The sequence below is a fragment of the Citrus clementina genome, unplaced genomic scaffold (genome assembly GCF_000493195.1).
Source record: "Citrus clementina cultivar Clemenules unplaced genomic scaffold, Citrus_clementina_v1.0 scaffold_3, whole genome shotgun sequence".
Taxonomy (NCBI): Eukaryota; Viridiplantae; Streptophyta; class Magnoliopsida; order Sapindales; family Rutaceae; genus Citrus; species Citrus x clementina.
The window spans coordinates 11,036,645-11,059,140 of NW_006262339.1; the positions used below are offsets into that span (position 1 = coordinate 11,036,645).

General features: G+C 33.6%; 1 protein-coding gene and 1 non-coding gene across 2 annotated transcripts; both read left to right on the plus strand.

Moving 5' to 3' along the window:
• The first annotated feature begins 4,563 nt into the window (after window positions 1-4,563).
• On the plus strand, window positions 4,564-4,667 carry LOC112100555. The gene has a single exon (XR_002906923.1). It is a non-coding gene; the product is annotated as a small nucleolar RNA R71 (small nucleolar RNA).
• A 4,885-nt stretch (window positions 4,668-9,552) lies between these two features.
• LOC18046034 (KRR1 small subunit processome component homolog) lies at window positions 9,553-14,282 on the plus strand. The gene is made up of 12 exons (XM_006440998.2): window positions 9,553-10,057; window positions 10,172-10,248; window positions 10,883-10,993; window positions 11,259-11,327; window positions 12,021-12,077; window positions 12,276-12,314; window positions 12,422-12,526; window positions 12,688-12,770; window positions 12,891-12,972; window positions 13,222-13,365; window positions 13,491-13,565; window positions 13,682-14,282. Exons 1-12 carry the CDS (start codon window positions 9,877-9,879, stop codon window positions 13,787-13,789), a joined length of 1,131 nt encoding a protein of 376 aa, XP_006441061.1. The 5' UTR covers window positions 9,553-9,876; the 3' UTR covers window positions 13,790-14,282.
• Window positions 14,283-22,496: the final 8,214 nt, after the last annotated feature.

Below are 22,496 nucleotides of genomic sequence, written 5' to 3' on the forward strand. Positions count from 1 at the left end.
CCTGGAGTGAACAATTTTCTCATAATTTGCTTATCATGGAAGACTTTCATTCGTTGCTTGTAAATCTTGGCATTTTCGTACGCGTCATTGCGAATTTCTTCAAGTTCTGCCAGTTGTAATCTTCTTTCTGAGTTGGCTTGCTGCATGTCAAAATTGAATTTCTTGATGGCCCAATACGCACGATGCTCGAGTTCCACAGGTAGGTGGCAAGCTTTTCCATACACTAGCCTGTAGGGTGACATCCCAATCGGGGTCTTGAAAGCCGTTCTATATGCCCATAATGCATCATCAAGTCTTAATGACCAATCTTTCCTGTCTGGCCTCACCGTCTTTTCTAATATGTGCTTTATTTCTCGATTGGAGATCTCAACTTGGCCACTGGTTTGCGGATGATACGGGGTCGCCACTTTGTGTGTGATTGAATACTTTGTCAAAAGAGCTTTGAATGCTTTGTTACAAAAGTGGGCACCACCATCACTGATTATCGTTCGAGGGAATCCAAAGCGTGAAACAATGTTGCTCTTCAAAAATGCTATCACCACCTTGTGATCATTGGTCCTACATGGAATTGCTTCTACCCATTTTGATACGTAGTCAACAGCAACCAATATGTATTGATGGCCAAAAGACGGGGGAAAGGGTCCCATGAAGTCGATACCCCATACATCAAAAATCTCAACCACTAAAATTGGATTTAGTGGCATCATGTTCCTTCGTGTAATGCTTCCCATTCGTTGACACCTATCACATGAAGAACAGAAAGTGTAAGCGTCTCGAAATATAGATGGCCAATAGAAACCACATTGTAAAACTTTAGTCGCTGTCTTCTTAGCACTGAAATGGCCTCCACAAGCTTGTTCATGGCAGAATGAAAGGATATTCTGAATTTCATTTTCTGGGACACATCGTCTAACAATTTGGTCTGCACAATACTTGAACAAATACGGGTCATCCCAAAAGAAATTCTTTATTTCCGCAAAGAATTTGATCTTGTCTTGCTTGGTCCAATGCTCTGGAAGTTTACCTGTAACAAGATAATTAACTATATCAGCATACTAAGGTAATACTTCCACACTCATTAATTGTTCATCTGGAAATGACTCATTTAATGGTAATTGTTCTATTATTGTGTCAAAATGGAGACGAGAGAGATGGTCCGCCACAACATTTTCTGACCCTTTCTTATCTTTGAATTCCAAGTCAAATTCCTGCAAAAGTAACACCCAACGAATTAGTCTGGCTTTTGCATCTTTCTTTGTGAGAAGATATTTAAGAGCAGCATGATCTGTGAATATAATTATTTTACAACCAATGAGATATGATCGAAATTTTTCCAATGCAAACACTACTGCTAGCATTTCTTTTTCAGTAGTTGAATAGTTCAACTGTGCATCATTCAATGTCATACTAGCATAATAAATAACATGGGGAATTCGATCAACTCTTTGTCCTAATACTGCTCCTACTGCATAATCAGATGCATCACACATTAGCTCAAATGGTAAGCTCCAGTTTGGGGCCTGAATGATGGGTGATGATGTCAACAACCGCTTTAATTTTTCAAAAGCCATAAGACATGAATCATTAAAGATAAAAGGTACATCCTTAGCAAGTAAATTGCATAAGGGTCTAGAAACTTTGCTAAAATCTTTAATGAAACGTCTATAGAAACCAGCATGCCCAAGGAAAGATCTTACTTCTCTGACTGTTTTAGGTGGAGGAAGATTAGAAATGAGATCCACCTTGGCTTTGTCAACCTCAATACCTTTGCTCGAAATGATGTGACCGAGAACAATACCTTGTTTTACCATAAAATGGCATTTCTCCCAATTTAAGACCAAGTTCTTCTCGATACATCTCTGCAGAACTAGTGTTAGATGATGTAAACATTGATCAAACGAGTCACCAAAGACAGAAAAATCATCCATAAAGACTTCAAGGAATCGTTCAACCATATCAGAAAAAATGCTCAACATGCATCGTTGAAATGTAGCAGGTGCATTACATAATCCAAATGGCATTCTCCTATATGCAAATGTGCCAAAAGGGCAAGTGAAAGTAGTTTTCTCTTGATCTTTTGGTGCTATGGGAATCTGATTATATCCTGAGTAGCCATCTAGAAAGCAATAAAATTCATGGCCTGCTAATCTATCAAGCATTTGATCAATAAATGGTAAAGGAAAATGGTCTTTACGTGTGACAGAATTCAATTTTCTATAATCAATGCATACACGCCATCCTGTAGTCACTCTAGTGGGTATCAATTCATTATCAGCATTGGTAACTACTGTGACTCCTGACTTTTTAGAGACAACTTGTACAGGACTGACCCATGAACTATCAGAAATTGGGTAAATGATACCTGCATCTAATAGCTTAAGGACCTCAGTTCTAACAACTTCTTTCATGTTAGGATTTAACCGACGTTGCATCTCCCTAGTAGTTTTAGCATTTTCATCAAGGTGAATGTAATGCATGCAATCTACTGGGTTTATACCTTTAATGTCTGCTATGGTCCATCCTAATGCCCCTTTGTGATCTTTCAAAACATCCAACAACTTACCTTTTTGTTCATCGTTTAGGGATGATGAGATGATTACCGGCAGAGTACTTTCTTCTCCCAAAAATGCATATTCCAGAGTGTTGGGCAATGGTTTGAGCTCGAGTTTCGGTGGTGATTCTGATGATGGAATGAGTTGCTTCTCTGATGGTGCTAGTTGCTCAACTCTTGACTTCCATTTATTAGTGTCCATAGATGGTGCTGAGTCAAGCAGGGCGTTGACCTCATCAACTGATCTGTCAATATCAAAATCAAAACCAAAGTGAGTTAAACATGTTTGTAAAGGATCATCACTAAGGTTTGAAAGAAAAGTGTCATCAACTAATGCTTCAATTAAATCCACATCAACAATTCCATCATCTGCACTGTGAGGTTGTTTGGCAATGTTGAAGATGTTCAGCTCCATAGTCATGTTGCCGAAGGACAATTGCATATTTCCGGTCCTACATTGAATGTGAGCATCCGCAGTTGCCAAGAAAGGTCGGCCTAGAATAATGGGGATGTGCTTCCTTGAATCCTGTATTGGTTGAGTGTCAATTACAATGAAATCAACAGGAAAATAAAACTTGTCTACCTGGATAAGCACGTCCTCCACAATACCACGAGGTATTTTCGTGGACCGATCTGCAAGTTGTAACACCACTGGAGTTGGGTGTAATTCTCCCAGTCCAAGTTTCACAAACACAGAGTAAGGCAATAAATTTACACTAGCTCCTAAATCCAACAAAGCATTCTCAATTGTGTGGTTCCCTATACTACATGAGATAGTGGGGGAGCCTGGGTCTTTGCATTTTAAAGGAATTTTATGTTGGAGTATAGAACTAACGTTTTCTGTTAAAAATGCCTTCTTTTGAACATGCATATTTCTCTTTTTAGTACAAAGGTCTTTAAGAAACTTGGCATAAGATGGAATTTGTTTAATAGCATCAAGCAAAGGGATGTTAACACTTACCTGTTTGAAGATTTCAAGAATCTCACCTGTGGATTTTCCCTTTTTTCCTTTAGCTAACCTCTGAGGAAATGGAGCTTTCGGAACATATTCTCGTGGGTTAGTTTCTTCTTTCTCCTCCGGTGATGAGTCCTCAACATTCACAGGTACAATTTGATTTTCTTTTGTCACCGGCATCTCCACTTTGTTGTCGACTTCCTTTCCTTTTCGCAAGGTCATTATTGCTTTGACTTCTCCATGCTGCTGTGGTGAACTAGTACTTGCTTCATGCACTCCTTTAGGGTTAGGCACTGGTTGACTTGGAAACTTACCTTTCTCAACGGTCATTGCCAAGGTCTGAACTGAAGAAGCAAGTTGTCCCACCATCTTCTCGAGGCTTGAAACTGATTGGGCTTGTGAGTTGAAGCCCGCTCTCAATTCATTTCGTAGTCCATCAATGGTGCGGTTCTGTTGCTCAATCGTAGAGTGAGTAAGATTCTTGAGATTTTGGAATGAATCCTCCCATGGTCTAGGTTGAGAGTAGTTCTGGTTCTGATTGTATGGTCTAAATGGTGGCTGAGAGGCTTGAGGATTTTGTGGAATTGGTGGAGCTGGAGCTGTTGGTCCATTCTGTTGGAATCCTTGAGACCATGAAAAATTGGGGTGGTCTCTCCATCCAGGGTTATATGTGTTGGAGTATGGGTTGTAATTTGATGGCTTTCTCATTACACCTATGGCATTGGCTTGATCTGAGTATGAGTCATGGTCATGTGGCTCTGTTGATTTAGCAGTCGATAATGATGCTATTTGTCGAGAGAGACCTTCAATTATCGCTTTGACTTCTTTAATTTCTGAACTTGATTCGCCAATTTGAACCTCATTCACTCCTTTAATTCTTCTAGTAGTCCTGAGTGATCGACTCCGTTGTTGGGAATTATCCGCTTGTCGCTGGAAGAATTCCCAAATCTCTGATGCACTTTTTGACATTAACTCTCCTCCACTCGTTGCCATTAGCCATTCTTGCACATTCGGCAATAATCCTTCCAAAAAGTATTGGCATTGGTGCCATTTCTCGTACCCATGATGTGGACACTTCAAGAGTAGCCCATTGAATCGCTCCCATGTTTCGAAAAATTGCTCGTCCTCTCTCTGGGTAAACTCCGAGATTTCCCTGCGAATAGCGTTGGTTTTATGCACTGGGAAATATTTATTCAAAAATTTCGTTACCATTTGTTCCCATGATGAAATGCTATTAGCAGGTAAAGTATTTAACCATGAACGAGCTCTATCCTTTAAAGAAAATGGGAATAATCTGAGTTTAACATCATCGTCTGAAAAATTTTCATATTTAAAAGTTTGATAAATGGCATGAAAATCATTCAGATGATTATATGGATCCTCATTTTCTAAGCCATAAAATGTGGGGAGACAATTTAGCACACTAGGTTTTAGTTCAAAGCTCCTAGCAGCTACATTAGGGTATCTTATGCATGATGTGCTCAAATTAGCTAAAGGACTGAAGTAGTCCTTAAATGGCCTCTCTTGTGGTTGCAAATCCATTTCAAATTTATTTTTAATGTGCTTTTGTGTGCGAAGTGTTTTTTCTAATTCAAGGTCTATAGGTTCAAGATTAGGTAATAATGACCTACGACCATGCATGCAAAACAAATAAAAAGAAAATAAAGATGGGAACAAAACAAATAAAAATAAAGAAGAGGGAGAAATTACGATACTAACCTTATTGCGCTATTACAACCTTACTATAAAAATACACAAAAACAAATATGTGAAATAAATTAACTAAAAATAAATTAATAAGATAAACAAAAAAAAAATTACAAAGAAAAATAAATTGAAAATTAAATTACAGAATTTTACAGAAGAGAAAAAGAAAAAAAAATACTAACCTTTAAATGCAGATTCAATTTTTTTTTCTTTTTTTTTTAATAAAAAAAAATTACTAGAAAATAATTAAAAGAAATTGTTCACAAAAATTAATTCTATGAATTAAAATTACTTACCTCCCCGGCAACGGCGCCAAAAACTTGTTGTGCAAATTTTAATGTACTCGCAAGCGCACGAATCTATTGTAGTATAGACTAATGGTGACGAGTGTCGATCCCACGAGGAGGTGGATTTTAATTATATATAAAATTAATTTTGTAAATGGGTAGTTGGATTTATGGTGGAAATGATTTGGAATATGCTAATACTTAAATTAAAATGGCGAGAATAAATTCTAAAATTGGAATTGCAATGGAGAGAATAAATTGAAGAGAAAATCTATTAAATTGACGTACTTGGGTATCTGGATCCGTATCAACATGCATCATGGGCTAAATAATCCGTATTAATGCCAATTAAATCATGAGGGGGGAATCCACACCTCATGAACCACGCTCTAATCAATATGGTGCTAAGGGCTTATCGTGCCAAATAATAATAACCTTATACTAGAGAGCCGGTGTAACCAAGGCGGTATCTAGACAAGACTATTATTATTTGTCGACGAGAAGTCAAAACATCCACAAAAATTAGAGGGGAAGAGAAAATAAATTTACCAAATTAAGCCCATGACACATGTTGAGACTTCACCTTCAACCCAAGCTTGAAAGAAAATTAGCCACTCATAGTTGAACTAGGGGCAAAATAGGAATTTATTAAAATACGAAGAAAATACAAGATGGAGAGGGAATTACAGAAAATGGATCCCAAAAATGGATTCAGCGATATCAAATTAGGGGGGGAGGCCCCCTTTTTATAGATACATGGAGTAAATCATGGCCATCGGATTAAAAACAGTTTGGACGCTCAGGATTGCGCCACGTCATCAGTCAACAGTCCACGTTTGACCACGCGGATGAACAGTAACACGGTTTGACCCGGATGAACAGTAACGCGGTTTGGTTGAAAATAATCCTGTGTGATGCATGCACCGTACGCGAGATTTTTCGTCCACTGATATGCTGCCACGTCACCATCAACAGTACATAAGAATTTTAGTCCAACAGGATCGTGACACCTCATCAGTCAATGCCACATCATCGGTCAATGCCACGTCATCATCCGTCTATGTGAACAGTGTCGTGAACAGTAACGTATACAGTACCGTACACGTGAATAGTACCGTACATGTGAATAGTGCCATTTTTCCTTTTATGCTCCTCCTAAGGTTTTCGACCGTCCTGAGTTCAAAAGTGATGTCCGTTTTGCCGTCTGATCTCTCATTTATTGTGAAATGACTATAATGCCCCTAAAATACATAAAATACTTAATTAAAATAAAACACATGTAATTAAATCACAAGAAGGTTAAATATATAAAAGTAAGGGTTGTTAGTAAGACTTAAAATGTAAAATGACGGTTTTCTCCTTTATAAATATGCATTTTCTAACACTCAACAGTAGTTAATTGGGCATCACGAACTACTGCCTTATTATTTTACAAGGTTTGCTCAAGAAAATGGAACCATTTCGGAAGATATTCTTAGAAGTGCTTTTTTTGCAATTGTGGAAGTTTAATTGGCTATTTTGACTCATGGACAAGCAAATCTTTTTCACAATAAATATAGAAGATATAAAGACATTCTAGAACATAATACGTTTGTATTACTTGTTATAGTTGCCCACAAGTTGTATGTATTATCTTTAAATGCATCTGGTCTGTGTTTCATCTTTTCTCTTCATGGCACTCACTTGTTTTCGAAATTTTTTTTTTCAATGTCAAGGAGTTGCCAGCCGACTTCTTAAAACAACTTTAAATACGGTGGCAAAGAAAAGGCAGATGGATTATAACAAGCTTAAGAAGATTGATAAGGGGGATAGGTGGTTTTATCTTGATGATGTTGCTGTGGTTGTCATCTTCATAGATCATTGAATTGTTGGAGAACAAGATCTTTCTACCAGAGCTATCAGTTCGAGGGTTCATTGATAGCGTATCAATCATAGGTGTTGTAATATATCTTTTAATTATAATGTAAAGACAATGACAAAGTAAAACTTTTTTTTTATTAATGCTAATACTAAATTATTTATGGTATGTTTGTGTATTTATTAGTTAAACAATTATTTTCTAACCATAAGTATGACTTAATATTTAGTAAAAATTATTTTTGAAAATAGTACTACTGAACGCATATTCACTGTTTTTATCATTTTCAATTATGTCTACCGAACGCATATTATTGTTTTCAGTTTTAAAATATAGGATACAAAAAATGATACCAGACGCATATTTTAATTCGAAATTCAGCAACTGCAAAACACTATTTTCATTCTTATTTTTGTTTTAAGAAAATACTAACTAAAAAATAATACTGAACGGGCCCTTAGGTATTGTCTCGGGTTGCAGACCGAGCACAAACCTAATGGTATTTTTATCCATCAGTCAACTTATACTGATAAAATTTTAAAATGTTTCAACATGGATAAAGCTTACCCATTGAGTACCCCAATAGTAGTCCAGTCTATTGATTCTAAAAAAGATCCATTCCGTCCTAAAGAAGATGATGAACATATACTTGGTCCCGAAGTACCATATCTAAATATAATTGGTGCTCTGATGTATTTAACACAATATACTAGACCAGACATAGCATTTTCTGTTAATATGTCAGCTCAATTTAGCTCTGAACCAACTAGAAGACATTGGAATGGTGTCAAACACATTTTTGTTATCTTCGACGAACAATTGATTTGAGTTTATTTTATTTTAATGAACTAAAAAAAATCTAGGTATTGTTGGTTATACTAATGCAGGTTATTTATCTTATCCCCATAAAGCTCGTTCACAAATGAGATATGTTTTCACTTTTAATGGTACAACGATTTCTTGGAAGTCTACAAAATAGACTCTCGTTGCAACATCCTCCAAGCATTCTGAAATTCTTGCACTACATGAAACAAATAGAGAATGCATATGGTTGCGATTTGTAATCCATCATATTCAAAATATGTGTAGAATATCTTCAAATTCAGATATCCCAACAATGATGTATAAAGATAATGTTGCATGTATAGCTTAACTCAGAGGAAGATATATTAAAGGGGACATAATAAAACATATTTCACCAAAATTCTTCTACACTCATGAGCTCCAACAGAACAAAAAGATTGATATCAAACAGATATGTTCCATGGATAATTTAGCAAATATATTTACAAAAACTTTACCTACATCTACATTTGAGAAAATTGTATATAGCATCGGCATGCGTTGTTTCAATAAACTATCACATTAATACATCTTACCATCAGGAGGAGTATTCATCAGGAGGAGTACTCATCATAAGGAGTACTCATCATAAGGAGCACTAATGTGGAGGAGCATAATATGAACATATGTGCATTGTACTCTTTTTTCGTTTTGACCAGGTTTTCCCATTGGGTTTTTACTGGCAAAGGTTTTTAACGAGGCAGTATTAAGCATATTTAATTAAATAAATGGTGAATTCAAGGATGAGTGTTGTGGAATACATGTGGATTTCTACCATTTCAAGTGTGTGTATAATAATGATGTCTTCCACTACTTCATGTAATGACAAATGACACATCCCTTATTATATTTACACTATATAAATGAAAGAGATGAAAGTCATGTATGCTTCGACGATTACTCCTTCCTTATTATCTTCTCTCTCTCATGTTTTTCTTTGTATTCACATGCTAATTCTGTCAACTTCTCATTTTATCGCATCACTTCTAAACCAACAATCATCTGCCTAAATTCATATTAACGAGGTTCATATTCTATAACAATATTAACGAAGTTCCTAATTTATAACAATAACGAAGTAAACTCTTAATAATTGTGTTTGTTTTTGCCACTAGCTGCAAGCTATAAAAGGAGAGAGTGTTGTGCCATGACATTAATGATAATGTCAATCTCGGTTGCACAGCCGCTGATTCGACGTCCAGTCACTCACTCGTCTTTTAATCTTTTTTATGGTTTTTTTTTAATTTTTTTCACTTACCTAATAAAAATTATTTAGTTACTTAAGTAACATGAAGATATATTAAGCGGCAATTTTGTTAAATTATCAGCGTCTAATATCGAAAAAAGGGTCTTATTAGGGGATTTACGGGGTTGATTCCGGGTCTCGGGTTTTCCGAGGTTGCGATGGATTAAATGAAACCCGGATCCGGGAAGGGTATGGAAATTAAATAACAAAAATTTAAAACCAGTTTGAAAACACTAACGACACCGTTGCAATTTGGGAATTAAAATCTCCGCTGTCACCAGAATGTTTCTCATCACTTGCCCTAATTCATAACTCAAACGGCACCAAAACGGTAGTTGCCGCCACAATCTTTCTTAGTGTTGTAATTGTGGTTTTTTGGATTGGTTCTTCCTCTTCTTTTGTCAAGACGACGCCGTAAAAGGTCTGGTGATGGGAGAGAACATGGAAAAGACGGTGAACAAGAAACACAAAGGAAAGCATGACAAGCCGAAGCCGTGGGATGAGGATCCGAATATCGATCACTGGAAAGTTGAGAAATTTGATCCTTTTTGGAACGAAGGAGGCATGCTCGAAGTCAGCTCCTTCTCTACTCTCTTCCCCCAATACAGAGGTGCAATCCTTGCCTTTATGTCTTGTTTGGTTTGAGATAATTCAAAGTGCTTATGGAGTAAGCACTTACTGGGTGCTTTCGGTTTGTTTGTGTGCAACTGTTTGTTTGTTACAGAGAAATACTTGCAAGAGGCTTGGCCTATGGTGAAAGGTGCTTTGAAAGAATATGGTGTTTCTTGTGAGCTAAATCTGGTAAGTTCATTCATCAAGATTTGATTAGTCGAACATTTGTGGTTGAGTGGTCATATAAATTGATTGCTCATATTGAATGAGGTTGGTTGTGCATGATTTCGGTATTGTGAGCTGATGAGGGCTTGGTTTCGTGATTGCCATATTCAGATAAGAATCTGTAGTTTACTTCTCTGCATTGAATTTATTTAGGGTATGGAAAATAACAGCTATTAAAGAGAAAAATAAAAAGATCTCAAATAAGCCCCTCGTTTTTTCCTTTTCAATTGAAGTCTTCGAAGGATAAAGGTAATTTTTGTTTCTGCTAATCAGTTTTTTTAACATTTTGGAGCTTATAAGAATCTGGGTTTGGCACTCAAGGGCCTAAAGCTACACAATCTATCTTTATTGAGTTATCTACCACTAGACAGAGCTGCTCAATTTAATTTACTAGTTTGTATTTATCTAGTTTAAACTGGTAGCCTTTCTCGAAGTGTAGCTTTTTGATTGCTTGTTCCATTTATTTTTGTATTTAATAGTCTGTATGAAATACCTTTGACGTTGACTGTACTTCCTAAAATATATGTTTGCTTGGTTTCTGAAATCTTTTCTATCTATAACTTGCATTTCCCTTTCTGCCATCTTTTTTGCACATCAGGTTGAGGGTTCCATGACTGTCTCCACAACAAGGAAAACCAGGGATCCTTATATTATTGTCAAAGCTAGGGATCTCATTAGGCTTTTGTCGAGAAGTGTCCCTGCACCTCAGGTATATTTTCTAATTTTGCTGTGCTTTGGTTTTCACTTATTTTGTTTTAAACCTTTTAATAAAATATTTGGGGGAGAGGTTTTTGTGTCAGTAGATTGGGCGTATTAGTTCCATCAATGCTGAATGAATTTAATGCAACTTGCTTTTTTAACTCATTGCTAGGGAAGTTAATGATCCTGGGTTTTTTCATGGGCAGATCTCTCATTTGGGAATTTTTTGTATTGATTATTATAATTCGATGTTTCACACTCTTCTCATATCACAGGCAATCAAAATACTTGATGATGAAATGCAGTGTGACATCATCAAGATTGGCAACTTGGTCCGCAATAAGGTTTGTATCACTTAAAATCATTTGATGCTGTTGGTATAATACGATAATCATACTTGCTGAAAAAGCCGAGAAGATATCGGATGAAGTGGTTTGATTATTTATGTAGCTTTGTACGAAGACCAAGTAAGGAATTTATGGATTGTTAGTTCAATAAACTTGCTATTAAGCCGTTGGTGGGCAAAAGAAGAATCATCGTAATTCCAAGAATTAATGCATCTAGCGATAACATTTCAAACAACTTTTGTGATGGTTATTGAAATAGATCAGAAAGGGGAATGCCGTAGGTAGTTGCAGATGGGAGTTAGGATTCTTAGGTTTGAGAGAATTTTAGATTTATGGGGCAAAATTTGTTTGTAATTGTCAGAAATCCAAAAAAAGAAAGAAAGAGAAAAAGATGCAAGCAAAAAGAGACATCATATTTGTCTAAAGCTAGTAGAAATCTAAAACCCATGTAGTCACTCTCCATGTTCTGGAGAACCAAATCAGCTAATAATACTCATTTTATTTAAAGTAGGCTCTAATTTATCCTATACTTATATATTAGAGTATTAGAAAATTCAAATACTCAGCACCATGGATAATAGCCTGTCATTCTCTTGTTCAATTCTGATTAAAGTCACCAAAAAGAAGTCCTGGGGTAATTCCTACATGCTTTTGTGAAGATTAAATCAGTGTATGTCTACTTGTTTGCAGGAACGTTTTGTTAAACGAAGACAGCATCTTGTGGGCCCAAATTCTTCCACTCTGAAGGTGTGTCCTGTTCCTTAGATTTATGATTTTGTCATTCTATTGAAAAATCTATGCTAATCCCAATTCTGCATTACCAAGAAAAATTAAAAGGCAAAAGTCAAAAACAAAGCTGAAGGGGATGCTTCGGCAGCTTGACCATGATTCCTGTGCATAATTGTCTAATTCTTGTAACTGGCTTTGCTTCCACTTTGGATGCAGGCACTTGAAATACTGACAGGCTGCTATATTTTAGTTCAGGTAATAGTTACTGTTCTTTGAAATCTATGATTAAATTGCTTTGTTTTTTATATTTTGGATTGCAATAAATGAAGTGGAAAGCCAAAGCTGACTTTGTAATTGAATAGGGTAACACAGTTGCTGCTATGGGTTCATTTAAGGGTTTGAAGCAAGTAAGGAGGATAGTGGAAGATTGCATGCAGAATAAAATGCACCCTGTATACCATATCAAGGTCATAGGCTGGTGTTTGAAATTTTTGCCTTCATCATATTGTCCTCTTTTTAAAACCTAACATGTAGTTGTTTCTCTTTTCACTTGGAAGTCTGTTAACATTACCTTTCTGACTCTTGATTTTCTTTCTCTTTCCTGTGGGTTGTTTTCCATTTCATGCAGATTCTAATGGTGAAGAAAGAACTTGAAAAGGATCCAGCTCTTGCAAATGAAAACTGGGATAGGTTTCTCCCTAAATTTAAGAAGTATGATATCTACTGATAATTCGTGCATGTTAAATACAGATATTTTGAACTATTGCAGCATTTTTGCTGTTATACATTTCTTATTTGTTCATATTGTAATTATGTGATGAAATTTTACAGGAAAAATGTTAAACAAAAGAAGGTCAAGAGTAAAGAGAAGAAACCATATACACCCTTCCCTCCTCCTCCACAACCTAGTAAGGTGAGACAATTGCTTTGCCACCTTGTTGCTAATGCATTTCTGTTAGTAAACTCTTCGTTTTCCACTTGTTATACCAAGATTTAAATCAGCGGATGTTCTTTTATATATATGTATATCTATGTATGTATACACACTTTTTGGAACCTGTAGTTGGATCACTGGCTGATTCTTACTTTTGAATTTTTCTTATAGTTGTTCCTGATCAAATTAAATAATCTATATTGGCAATATTTGGGGCTATATTTGCAGATTGACAAACTACTGGAATCTGGGGAATACTTCCTAAGTGAGAGAAAGAAAGAATCAAAAAAGTGGCAAGAGAAGCAGGAGAAGCAGGCAGAAAAAACAGCCGAAAACAAAAGAAAAAGAGACGCTGCATTTATACCTCCTGAGGTTTTATTCTGAGACTCTCCAATTAGCTGTTCTTTATGTTATGTTAGGAACTTGTTTTTGTCTTTTTTCGTCATTATTATTATTTTGGTAATAACCTTCCTTAAATTTTCTTGTGGCTATTGCAGGAACCCTCGAGGCAGAATTCCTGTGAAGCAGAGGATAAGACAAATGATGTGGCAGCCATGGCCAAGTCATTAAAGGTAATTGCAAACGTGAAACGTTGAAGATTTATTTCAATTTTTTTTATTTGCATTTATTTCTTTATTTATATTTTATTTTTCAGTTTATGTATGTTACAAGTTGGTTCGATTTGCAGGAAAAGGCAAAGAAGCTCAGGAAGCAAAAGTTTGCTGAGAATATCAACCCCGAAGAGTATATTGCAGCATCTGGGGAAAAACCATCTAAGAAAAAGAAATCGAAATGATCTTATTCTGATATTGATCTGCTTAAGCTATGTATCGTACCACTGTTCTTTAGATGTGCGGTAACAGTGCACTGTATGATCTTGAAAGATTACTTCACTAATACTTGGGATTATGAGTCCTGAGTTTTGATATTAACAGAATCTATTCTTGACTGAACATTTGCCAGTTGCTGGATTAGAATCAAGAGGAGGAATATTGTGAAAGAGAAGAATTGTTCATTGCGGGGAGAGAATTTGTCACTATCAAACCTTTCAACGCGGTTTTAGTTTGTATAAGTATTTTTTTCTTTTTTTCTTTTTCATTTGAAGCACAATGTGCTTTTATTTAAGAAAATAGGAAAGGAAAATCTGTGATTGTGATCAAATCGTGGGAATGATGAGCTCCACAAAAAAAAAAAAAAAAACTTACAGATATTCTGAATATATGTTACGTTTATTTATCAGTAATCGGAATGAGTTGAAATGAGAATGAGCTGGAATGATGAGCTCAAAAAAAAAAAAAGGGGAACTTACATATATTTTGAATACATACTGTGTTTACTTGCTAGAAATTCGAATAGGTTGGAATCAAAATGGGTTAAAATCGAAATAGGCTGGAATGGGAATGAGAAATGAAAATCGAAATAAATTGTTTACTTGAGTCGTAAGAACTGGAGTTGGAATGATTGGAATCCCATTAATATGTTTATTTTATTTTGGAATCGAAATCAGAATAAATTGAATTGTTTCAAATTACTAAAATGTCTTTAGTTAATTATAATAATAACTATTATTATTATTATTAAAATTACTATTAATATCTTAATTAATTATATTCATATGTTTTTAGTATAATAATTAATTACAATTTATCATTAATAATAATAATAAAATTAATAATAAGAATCATAATTGGATTCATCATCATCAACAAAATAATACATTTCCAAAATAATGATAATAATCATCATCAAATTAATCTATTTCCCAAGTAATCACCATCAACAAAAATAATTCATTTCCCAAAAAAAAAAATAATCAAAATCGAAATTTTCATCGTCATCAACAATAACAACAACAACAATCATCATCGTTAGCAGCAGCAACATCATCATATCAAAACCGTTGCCATCAGAGACGAAATCGAAGACGAAATCGACACGGCCCAACGGAGACGAAACTAGCAACTAGCAGCTGTCCACAGTCGACGGACCACGGTGGCAAAGATGGTGGATGGCCACGGTGATGATGGAAGCAGCTCCAATGGCATTCGATTGGGAGGCACGAGCGAGAAAGTTTAGGTTTTAGGGATTTTTTTTTATTTTTCGCTTTTAATTTTTTATTTTTATCTAAAGTGAGGGTATTTCTAAAATAATAAAAATGTTAATGCGGGCAGCAAGGGAAATGCTAAAAATGAGAGTCTGATTCCCAAGTCTCCCCTTGGGAATCAAATTCCCAAAGTATTGTGGGGTACACCAAAATGAATCTCATTCCTCCCCTTATTTTATTAAGTAAATGTGGGTTTCATTCTGATTCTAGATTTCCATTCCTAAATCTGGTAAGTAAATGCAGCCTAAAATTGATATAGTCTATAAGACTATAATATACGTTCATAAGCTCCCAAGGGTGTAGTCGGGTTGGTAACGACATGAATCTTATAGCAGCTGACTGGAGGTAAGGAGAAAATAAAAATTATTCGGGTTCGTCCCACCATTAATAATCTATGGGTGATGTGATGTGCATTGATGTGTACGAGGTTAAAACAGAATCACTATCTAATACGAGGTTAGGTGAACGTGGCACAAAGAATAAAAAATGCTTTCCTTCTATTATCAATTGGACAAACTTAATAAATTATTTACCTAATTGATTTCTCTTTATCAAATCTGCTACTCACTCATGTGCCAACATTCTAAAATATGAACTTAGAATATCCAACTCAAAGAAGACCGCCAATGGGCGACAACACATGCACTCAAGTCCCCTCTTAATAAAATCGGATATGGGTATAGTTGTTTCACATAATTTATAGTAAATTAAATATTTTTTTGGTGTTATGTGAGGGTACAAGAAATTCGGGCTGTGCCATAATGAAATTATCAAGGAGAATCTTGATCGATTTTTTATTGTAAGTATAAGTAGAGTTGTAATTATAATATATAAAAAAAATCTTTAAAGAAGACCCACCTAAATGAAATCACTTTTGGTGCATTTACTTCATAAAATGGGAATGTGGTTGAATGAAAATGGACTGGGAATGCGAATGGGCTGAAATGGAAATGAGATTTCAATGTTTACTTGGCAAAACTAAATGGGAATGGGAATGTGCGACAATGCCATTTATGTGTTTATTTGGCAAAATAAATGAGAATGAGAATCAATTTACTAAAATACCCATAGTATTAATAATAAATAAAAATAATTAATTTATCATTATTAACAATATTATCATTATTGTTGTTATTATTACTATTATTATTATTATTATTATTATTATTATTATTAATAAAATAATATTAACAATAATTAATAATAACTAAAATAATAAAGTTAATAAAATTTAATAATAATAATGTGTATTATTAATTATTGTTAATATTATTTTTATTAATATTATCATTATTAACATTTATTATTATTATTATTATTAAATTTTATTAAATTTATTATTTTAGTTATTATTAATTATTTTTATTTTTATTTTTATTAATATTATCATTATTAACATTTAATAATAATAATAATAATATTATTATTAAATTTTATTAACTTTATTATTTTAGTTATTATTAATTACTGTTAATATTATTTTTATTAATATTATCATTATTAACATTTATTATTATTATTATTATTATTATTATTATTATTATTATTACTAAATTTTATTAACTTTATTATTTTAGTTACTATTAATTATTGTTATTAATATTATCATTATTAACATTTATTATTATTATTATTTTAATTAATATCATTTTTATAATAATATATCTAGATAATGAAAATTACATTATTATTATTATTAAATTTTATTAACGTTATTATTTTAGTTATTATTAATTATTGTTATTATTATTTTTATTAATAAAAATAATAAAAATTATTAATAATAACTAAAATAATAAAGTTAATAAAATTTATTTATTATTATTAATGACATTTAAAATAATAAAATTAATTGTGATTTGAATGAGAGTAATTTGGGAAATATGAAAAAAATAGGGGGATACAAAAATAAACATATATTTCATTCCCATTTCCTAATTTTCATTTTCAACCCCCCATGGGAATGAGATTCACATTCCTTATTCCCAAATTGTGTGGGACCCACACATTTTATTCTTATTCCCAAATTACATTTTGTCAAGTAAACATGGTTTCATTCTCATTCCTTCATTCACATCCCCCATTCCATGAAGTAAACACATCATTTAAGGAGAGGACGTCCCGCTAATAATAATAAAATGACTTAGGTGCTGTTTGTTTTTTAGTCTGAAGTCTGAAGTCTGAATTTAACTTTTTTTAGACATTTGTTTATTTTAGATTTTTTTTAACTTATCACTTATTACCAGACAATTTTATCTGAATAGAAAAATAGAAAAAGTCCACTTTTATCTGAAGTCTGAAATCTAAATGGAAAATTTTAATTTCAAATATAAAAAATACCCTTAACAATTCATGTATTTCTAATATTATGTATAAACCTTATATTTTCGTATTATTCTTGAAGTTATTTTTTTAATTGCTTTAAATTTTTATTCACATAATAACATTAACTAAACTGAAATATTGAACAAATCAAATTATGTCAATTATGATGAATCAAAATAAAATAACAGTGTTGACTTTATAATAAAATTTGATGTTATAATTACATCTTTCATTAAAAATTAAATTAAGATCAACAATAATAGTATTTTTTTTAAAGTTACCAAACTAATCGACCTGTTAAAATTATAAATTGTGAAGAACAAATATATGCACCACTTAAAAAGATATTATGTCAAACTATTAGCTTTTAAGTTTTTCTTTTTAGATATTGAAAAAGAAAAAATAAACATGTCATTCAGACCTATTCAAATTTTAGCTAAATTAAGACTTATTCAGATTTCAGATAAAAAAAAACAAACACAACCTTAGTTTCTGCAATTTAGGATCAAGAGGAAGAGAGCATGATAGCAGAAAGTTAAATAAAATTAATTAATGTTACATGAGTATGCCACTGTCAATTGTGACTTGATGCGTAAATTAGCAAGTGTACTAGTCGGCACAAGTAATACAATGAAGAGTAAAGTATCGTCCCACATAGATTGTATATCCTATTAGTTACCGAAATTATTCTAACCCTAATTTATTTGAACAATCAAATAAGCGAATTTAGATTTAAAATTAAAATAAATTAAATTATCTAAAAATTAAATAAAGATGCAGGCAGTAATAGAAATCACCAAGAGATTAAGACACTAGGACATCCGATTTCACCATAACCAATCCAATTTAATCCTCTATCCATGCTATTAAAGTTTATTACCCATGTTGACAGTGAATTTCTCTAATTTATTCAATATCCTCTCTCGAGTAATATAAAAAATATCTCCACATATCAACCCACTATATCTTTATGTGAATTTAAATATGCAAAGATTCATTAAGCTCTATGGAAATTCTTAGAAAAAACTGCACGAATCACGTTGGCACATATCTATCTTTCGTTCAATTCATGGCATCCATTACACAAAGTAAAAATACATAAATCTCCTCTCGGTCTCATTATGTATCCTCAAATCATTCAAACATTGGCCAGATATTTAAAAGCATTAAACACAATAATGAACACTCAACTATGGAATAATAAATTAAAACTAAATTTATGGAATTAAATCTTCATAGTTAGGTTACATCGTAGTCCTAGTAAAATAAATTAGCTCATGGGAATATAAAGAGAATCCATTAATTTGATTGGAAACATTCAAACAAGATAATAGAAAAGAGAAAAAAAAACTCAAGAATTAATGCGTCTTTCTCCTGCTCCAAATTATTCCTATTGCTCTCGGTTTTGTTCAAGACTTCCGGTTGCTGCTCTCTATTTTCTTTTTCTCGTGGCTTCAATTCTTCTTGTGCTGTTGACTTCTTTCCTTTCATTCTCCCGCAAGTATAGCATTTATACATGGAAAAAAAAAAAAAAAAAAACAAAAGCTAAGCCGCCACTTTTAAGCCCATGCACGCTCAACTTGTAAAATTTAATGGGCCAATTTGCAAAGCCAAAGCCCATCACGTGCATGCCATATCTTCTTTGTAAATAAATTCTTCAATGCTTCCCCACGTGCATGCATGCTTAATGATTAATTAAAATAAATTCTTTGTAATTTGTTACAATTGATTTTCTTTATTGCTTTCCCTTTTTTATTCCTTCAAGTTGATTTTCTCCTGAATGTTATGATTTTATTCTTCTTTAATCCCATATTGTACCTAAAATAACAAAACATAAAAATTAAGATAAAATTAACATAATAAAATATAATTTAACATAAAATTAAGTTATGGAAGCATTAAAATAATAGATAAATTATGAGCACATCATGACTGACTCACTCTCTCATCTTAATTTATGAAGGGATGTTGAGACATTAGATGAGCAAGAGGAGGAAAGAAGATGGTCGCAAAAGAAGTAAAGTACAATCAGGAATAGTGCAGTGTTGTAGCTGATGTTAGAGCAACCAATGTTGTAGCAATCTGGGAGCAATGCGGGAGAAAACTTAGGCGCGAGCCAGATGCAGAATCGCAATCTGCATGTTTCCTAATTTAACTCATGCACGCCCACGAACTTTTGTTTACCCTAGTTTGCAGTATAAAAAGGGGGCGCGCACCACATAGAGAGGCGGTAAGAGGATTATCAGTAATTCATTGGAGAAAAAAGGAGAAGAAGATTGGAAAAAAAAGGAGACGGCTTCAGCAGAATTGAGGATTCCAATAGAGTTATTTGGATTTGCTTTTCGCTGTTCTCAACTTTTACTTTTCTTCTTTCTTTGATTGTTCTGATGTATCCTGTGAACAATATATTTATGTTTATTTTTCTCATTCCGAATATAAACTAGATTTGCTTGTAGTTGAGTGACGAACAATCCAATGGGTTCTTGACTGTTCTTATGTATTGTTATGTCATTGTTGTAGCACTTTACTCTAGTAGTTATTATTAATATAACTGTTATTTCGGTTGACCACCCATTTAATAGTTCCAATTAAGATAGAGCAGAAAAAGAGCATGTCTTAGCGGATATTATTAGAGTATTACTTGATCTTAAGTTAAGTTTCTTGGATTAAGTTATCTTGAATCTCATAAGGGCAATACTTGAACTTAAGATTTGTGACACACTAGACATAGGTGCTCACCTTGTAGGGTGGAGAGACAAAAAGGGTCATAAAGCCATATCATGAGTAGATTAGCAACTGGTCATTGCTAGTGTATTTAAGGGTATGAGAGTTCCAAAATGCGACAGATGAGGATGCAGATTAATTCTGCCCAGTGCTGCAGCACTTGCCGTAACAACTAGAGTTAACTTGATGAAAAATAGTCAGCCTATAAGGAGAGTTTGATCATTCAACTACCATAATATCAATTGAGTCTTAGACACATTTAATTTAATTTATTTCATTATGGTATTGTTTTACTTTATTCTCTCACAATCATCAATTACGATAAAACTCAATTTACAATTGTTAACTTCGGCCTTAAGTTGATTTGTACTATTGTGATTGCTATAACATTTCGAGTAACATCAATTCCTGTGGAGACGATCTTGAATATTCATCACTTTATTACTTGTTGTGTATACTTGCACATTGGCATTTGTAGCAATTGATTATAAAATTTATCAACACCAACCCAAGTTTCTCTCTCTAAATACTATGTGATACTTAGGGATGGCAATGAGAGAGTTATAAGTTGGATCTACCCTACTTTAAATCCATATCTGTGAAAATTTGAGATATGTGTCTACACCAAATCAAACATGGATCTATAATTTTTGCTCCATATCTAGATCTAAAAAAAAAAAAAAGATTTAGATCTGCTCCAAAATTCATCATAAATTTATCAATTTTAATTTTTTTTATAGATTATAAGAGAAGAGAATATGAACAAATTTATACTTATTTTACTCTAAGTTTAGGAAGGAAACATGAGGCCAATGATGAAGCGCCACGTGTAGATATTTGAGAAATTAGTTTATCTCAGGTACCTTGGGTACCCCAGGTACCTTAGGTATCCCGGCTACCCTAGGTACTCCGGGGGTACCTCGGATACACTATGTAAGGATATAAAAAGTCTTTGTAAAAATTTGAAGAGATATGTGAGCCCCGAATCTCAAAAAGATCGGTTGAATACGTGTCAAAAAATAAGGAATCGGTAGGAAATCTCGTGCTATAAAAGAGGAGATAACCGCCTGTCATGCCAGTGAATCTACCAAAAGTTTGATATTATGACAGTTGGGATCACCAGCTTTTCCTGCTATGCCTGTAAAATTACAACAGAATTGCAGAGGTACGCGGGACCACTCCACTACGCCTAGCACGTGAATACGCCATAAACTTGCTCTTCACGTATATTTTTTAAACGCCTAAGCCGCCATACGCATGAAAAATAAGAATATTCTTGATATGACAGCAGGGAACACCACTAAAATAGCGCCAGGTGGCACGGCGACCGAGGTACTCTATATAAATACTCAGGTTTAATTTTTATCAATTAAGTTCACAGATACACCAGAAAAAATCAAGGTTTCTTCAACCTCAAAACCTCCATTACCCAGAGCTTGCAAGCTCTCTAACCTAAGATAACCCAACTCTGACTTGAGCATCGGAGTGTGGTCGCCGGCCACCCCCGGCTCCACCTCTGACCTCTTTTTTGGTTGTTTTGCAGGTTTAAGACGAGTTTCACCAGCCCTCCGCACCTGAAGTCAGACTCCCTCCATATCCACCGCCATCTCAATCCTCCTCCACTCCACAAAAAGCCTAAACAGCCAGCACGAGCCAAACAAGCGAGGCACCCCGCTCCCTGACAAAAGATAAATTTATTGTTCTTAACTTGGTTTTGTGATTTTTTATTCATTAACCCAAAATCAGCCACAAACACTCTAAAACACTAGAAGAAAAATAATAGAGCAACAAATATTTGAGAAAAAAAAATATTGCTATTAACTGAAATGCATAATTCACTCAATTAAAATTATGAAGAAAACTTTGAATTTCATATAAAACTAGTAAATATGATATGTTATAAGTGTGACACTAATTTAATAAGTTATGTATAAATTTAATTTGACTATAAAAATAATAAACAATTGACAGTTAAATACTTTTAAAAATTAAATAAAATTTTATGGATCTAAATTTTAAGTTACATTTATATCTACTCCAAATTTATTCTGAGTTTGCTCATTTAAATCTATATTCACTCCGAATTCATTTTAGACCGAACCAAATTTGATCAACCTAGATTTATATCATGTGGCTCACAGATTAGAAGGTATAACAGAATAAAATTTTGCGTTAGGGTTATTTTGGTAACTTCAAAAATGGATTTTAGGTGCAAAGTAGCAAAGAGCGCCACCTTTCGTAAGTAGTGAAAAAATTTACCTCAGAACTTCCGCCCCAAGGCCCAAGCACAGAGAAATTTTCTGCCACTCTTCTCGAACGGTGAAACCCTTGAAGCAGCAAAAATAATTAA

Bases quoted from the DNA above. Each gene is read 5' to 3' on its own strand.
- LOC18046034 (XM_006440998.2), top strand. From the start codon at position 9,877: ATGGGAGAGAACATGGAAAAGACGGTGAACAAGAAACACAAAGGAAAG. The intron at 10,994-11,258 runs GTATATTTTCTA...CTCATATCACAG, and splicing joins GAAGTGTCCCTGCACCTCAG to GCAATCAAAATACTTGATGA. The intron at 13,566-13,681 runs GTAATTGCAAAC...TTCGATTTGCAG, and splicing joins CCATGGCCAAGTCATTAAAG to GAAAAGGCAAAGAAGCTCAG.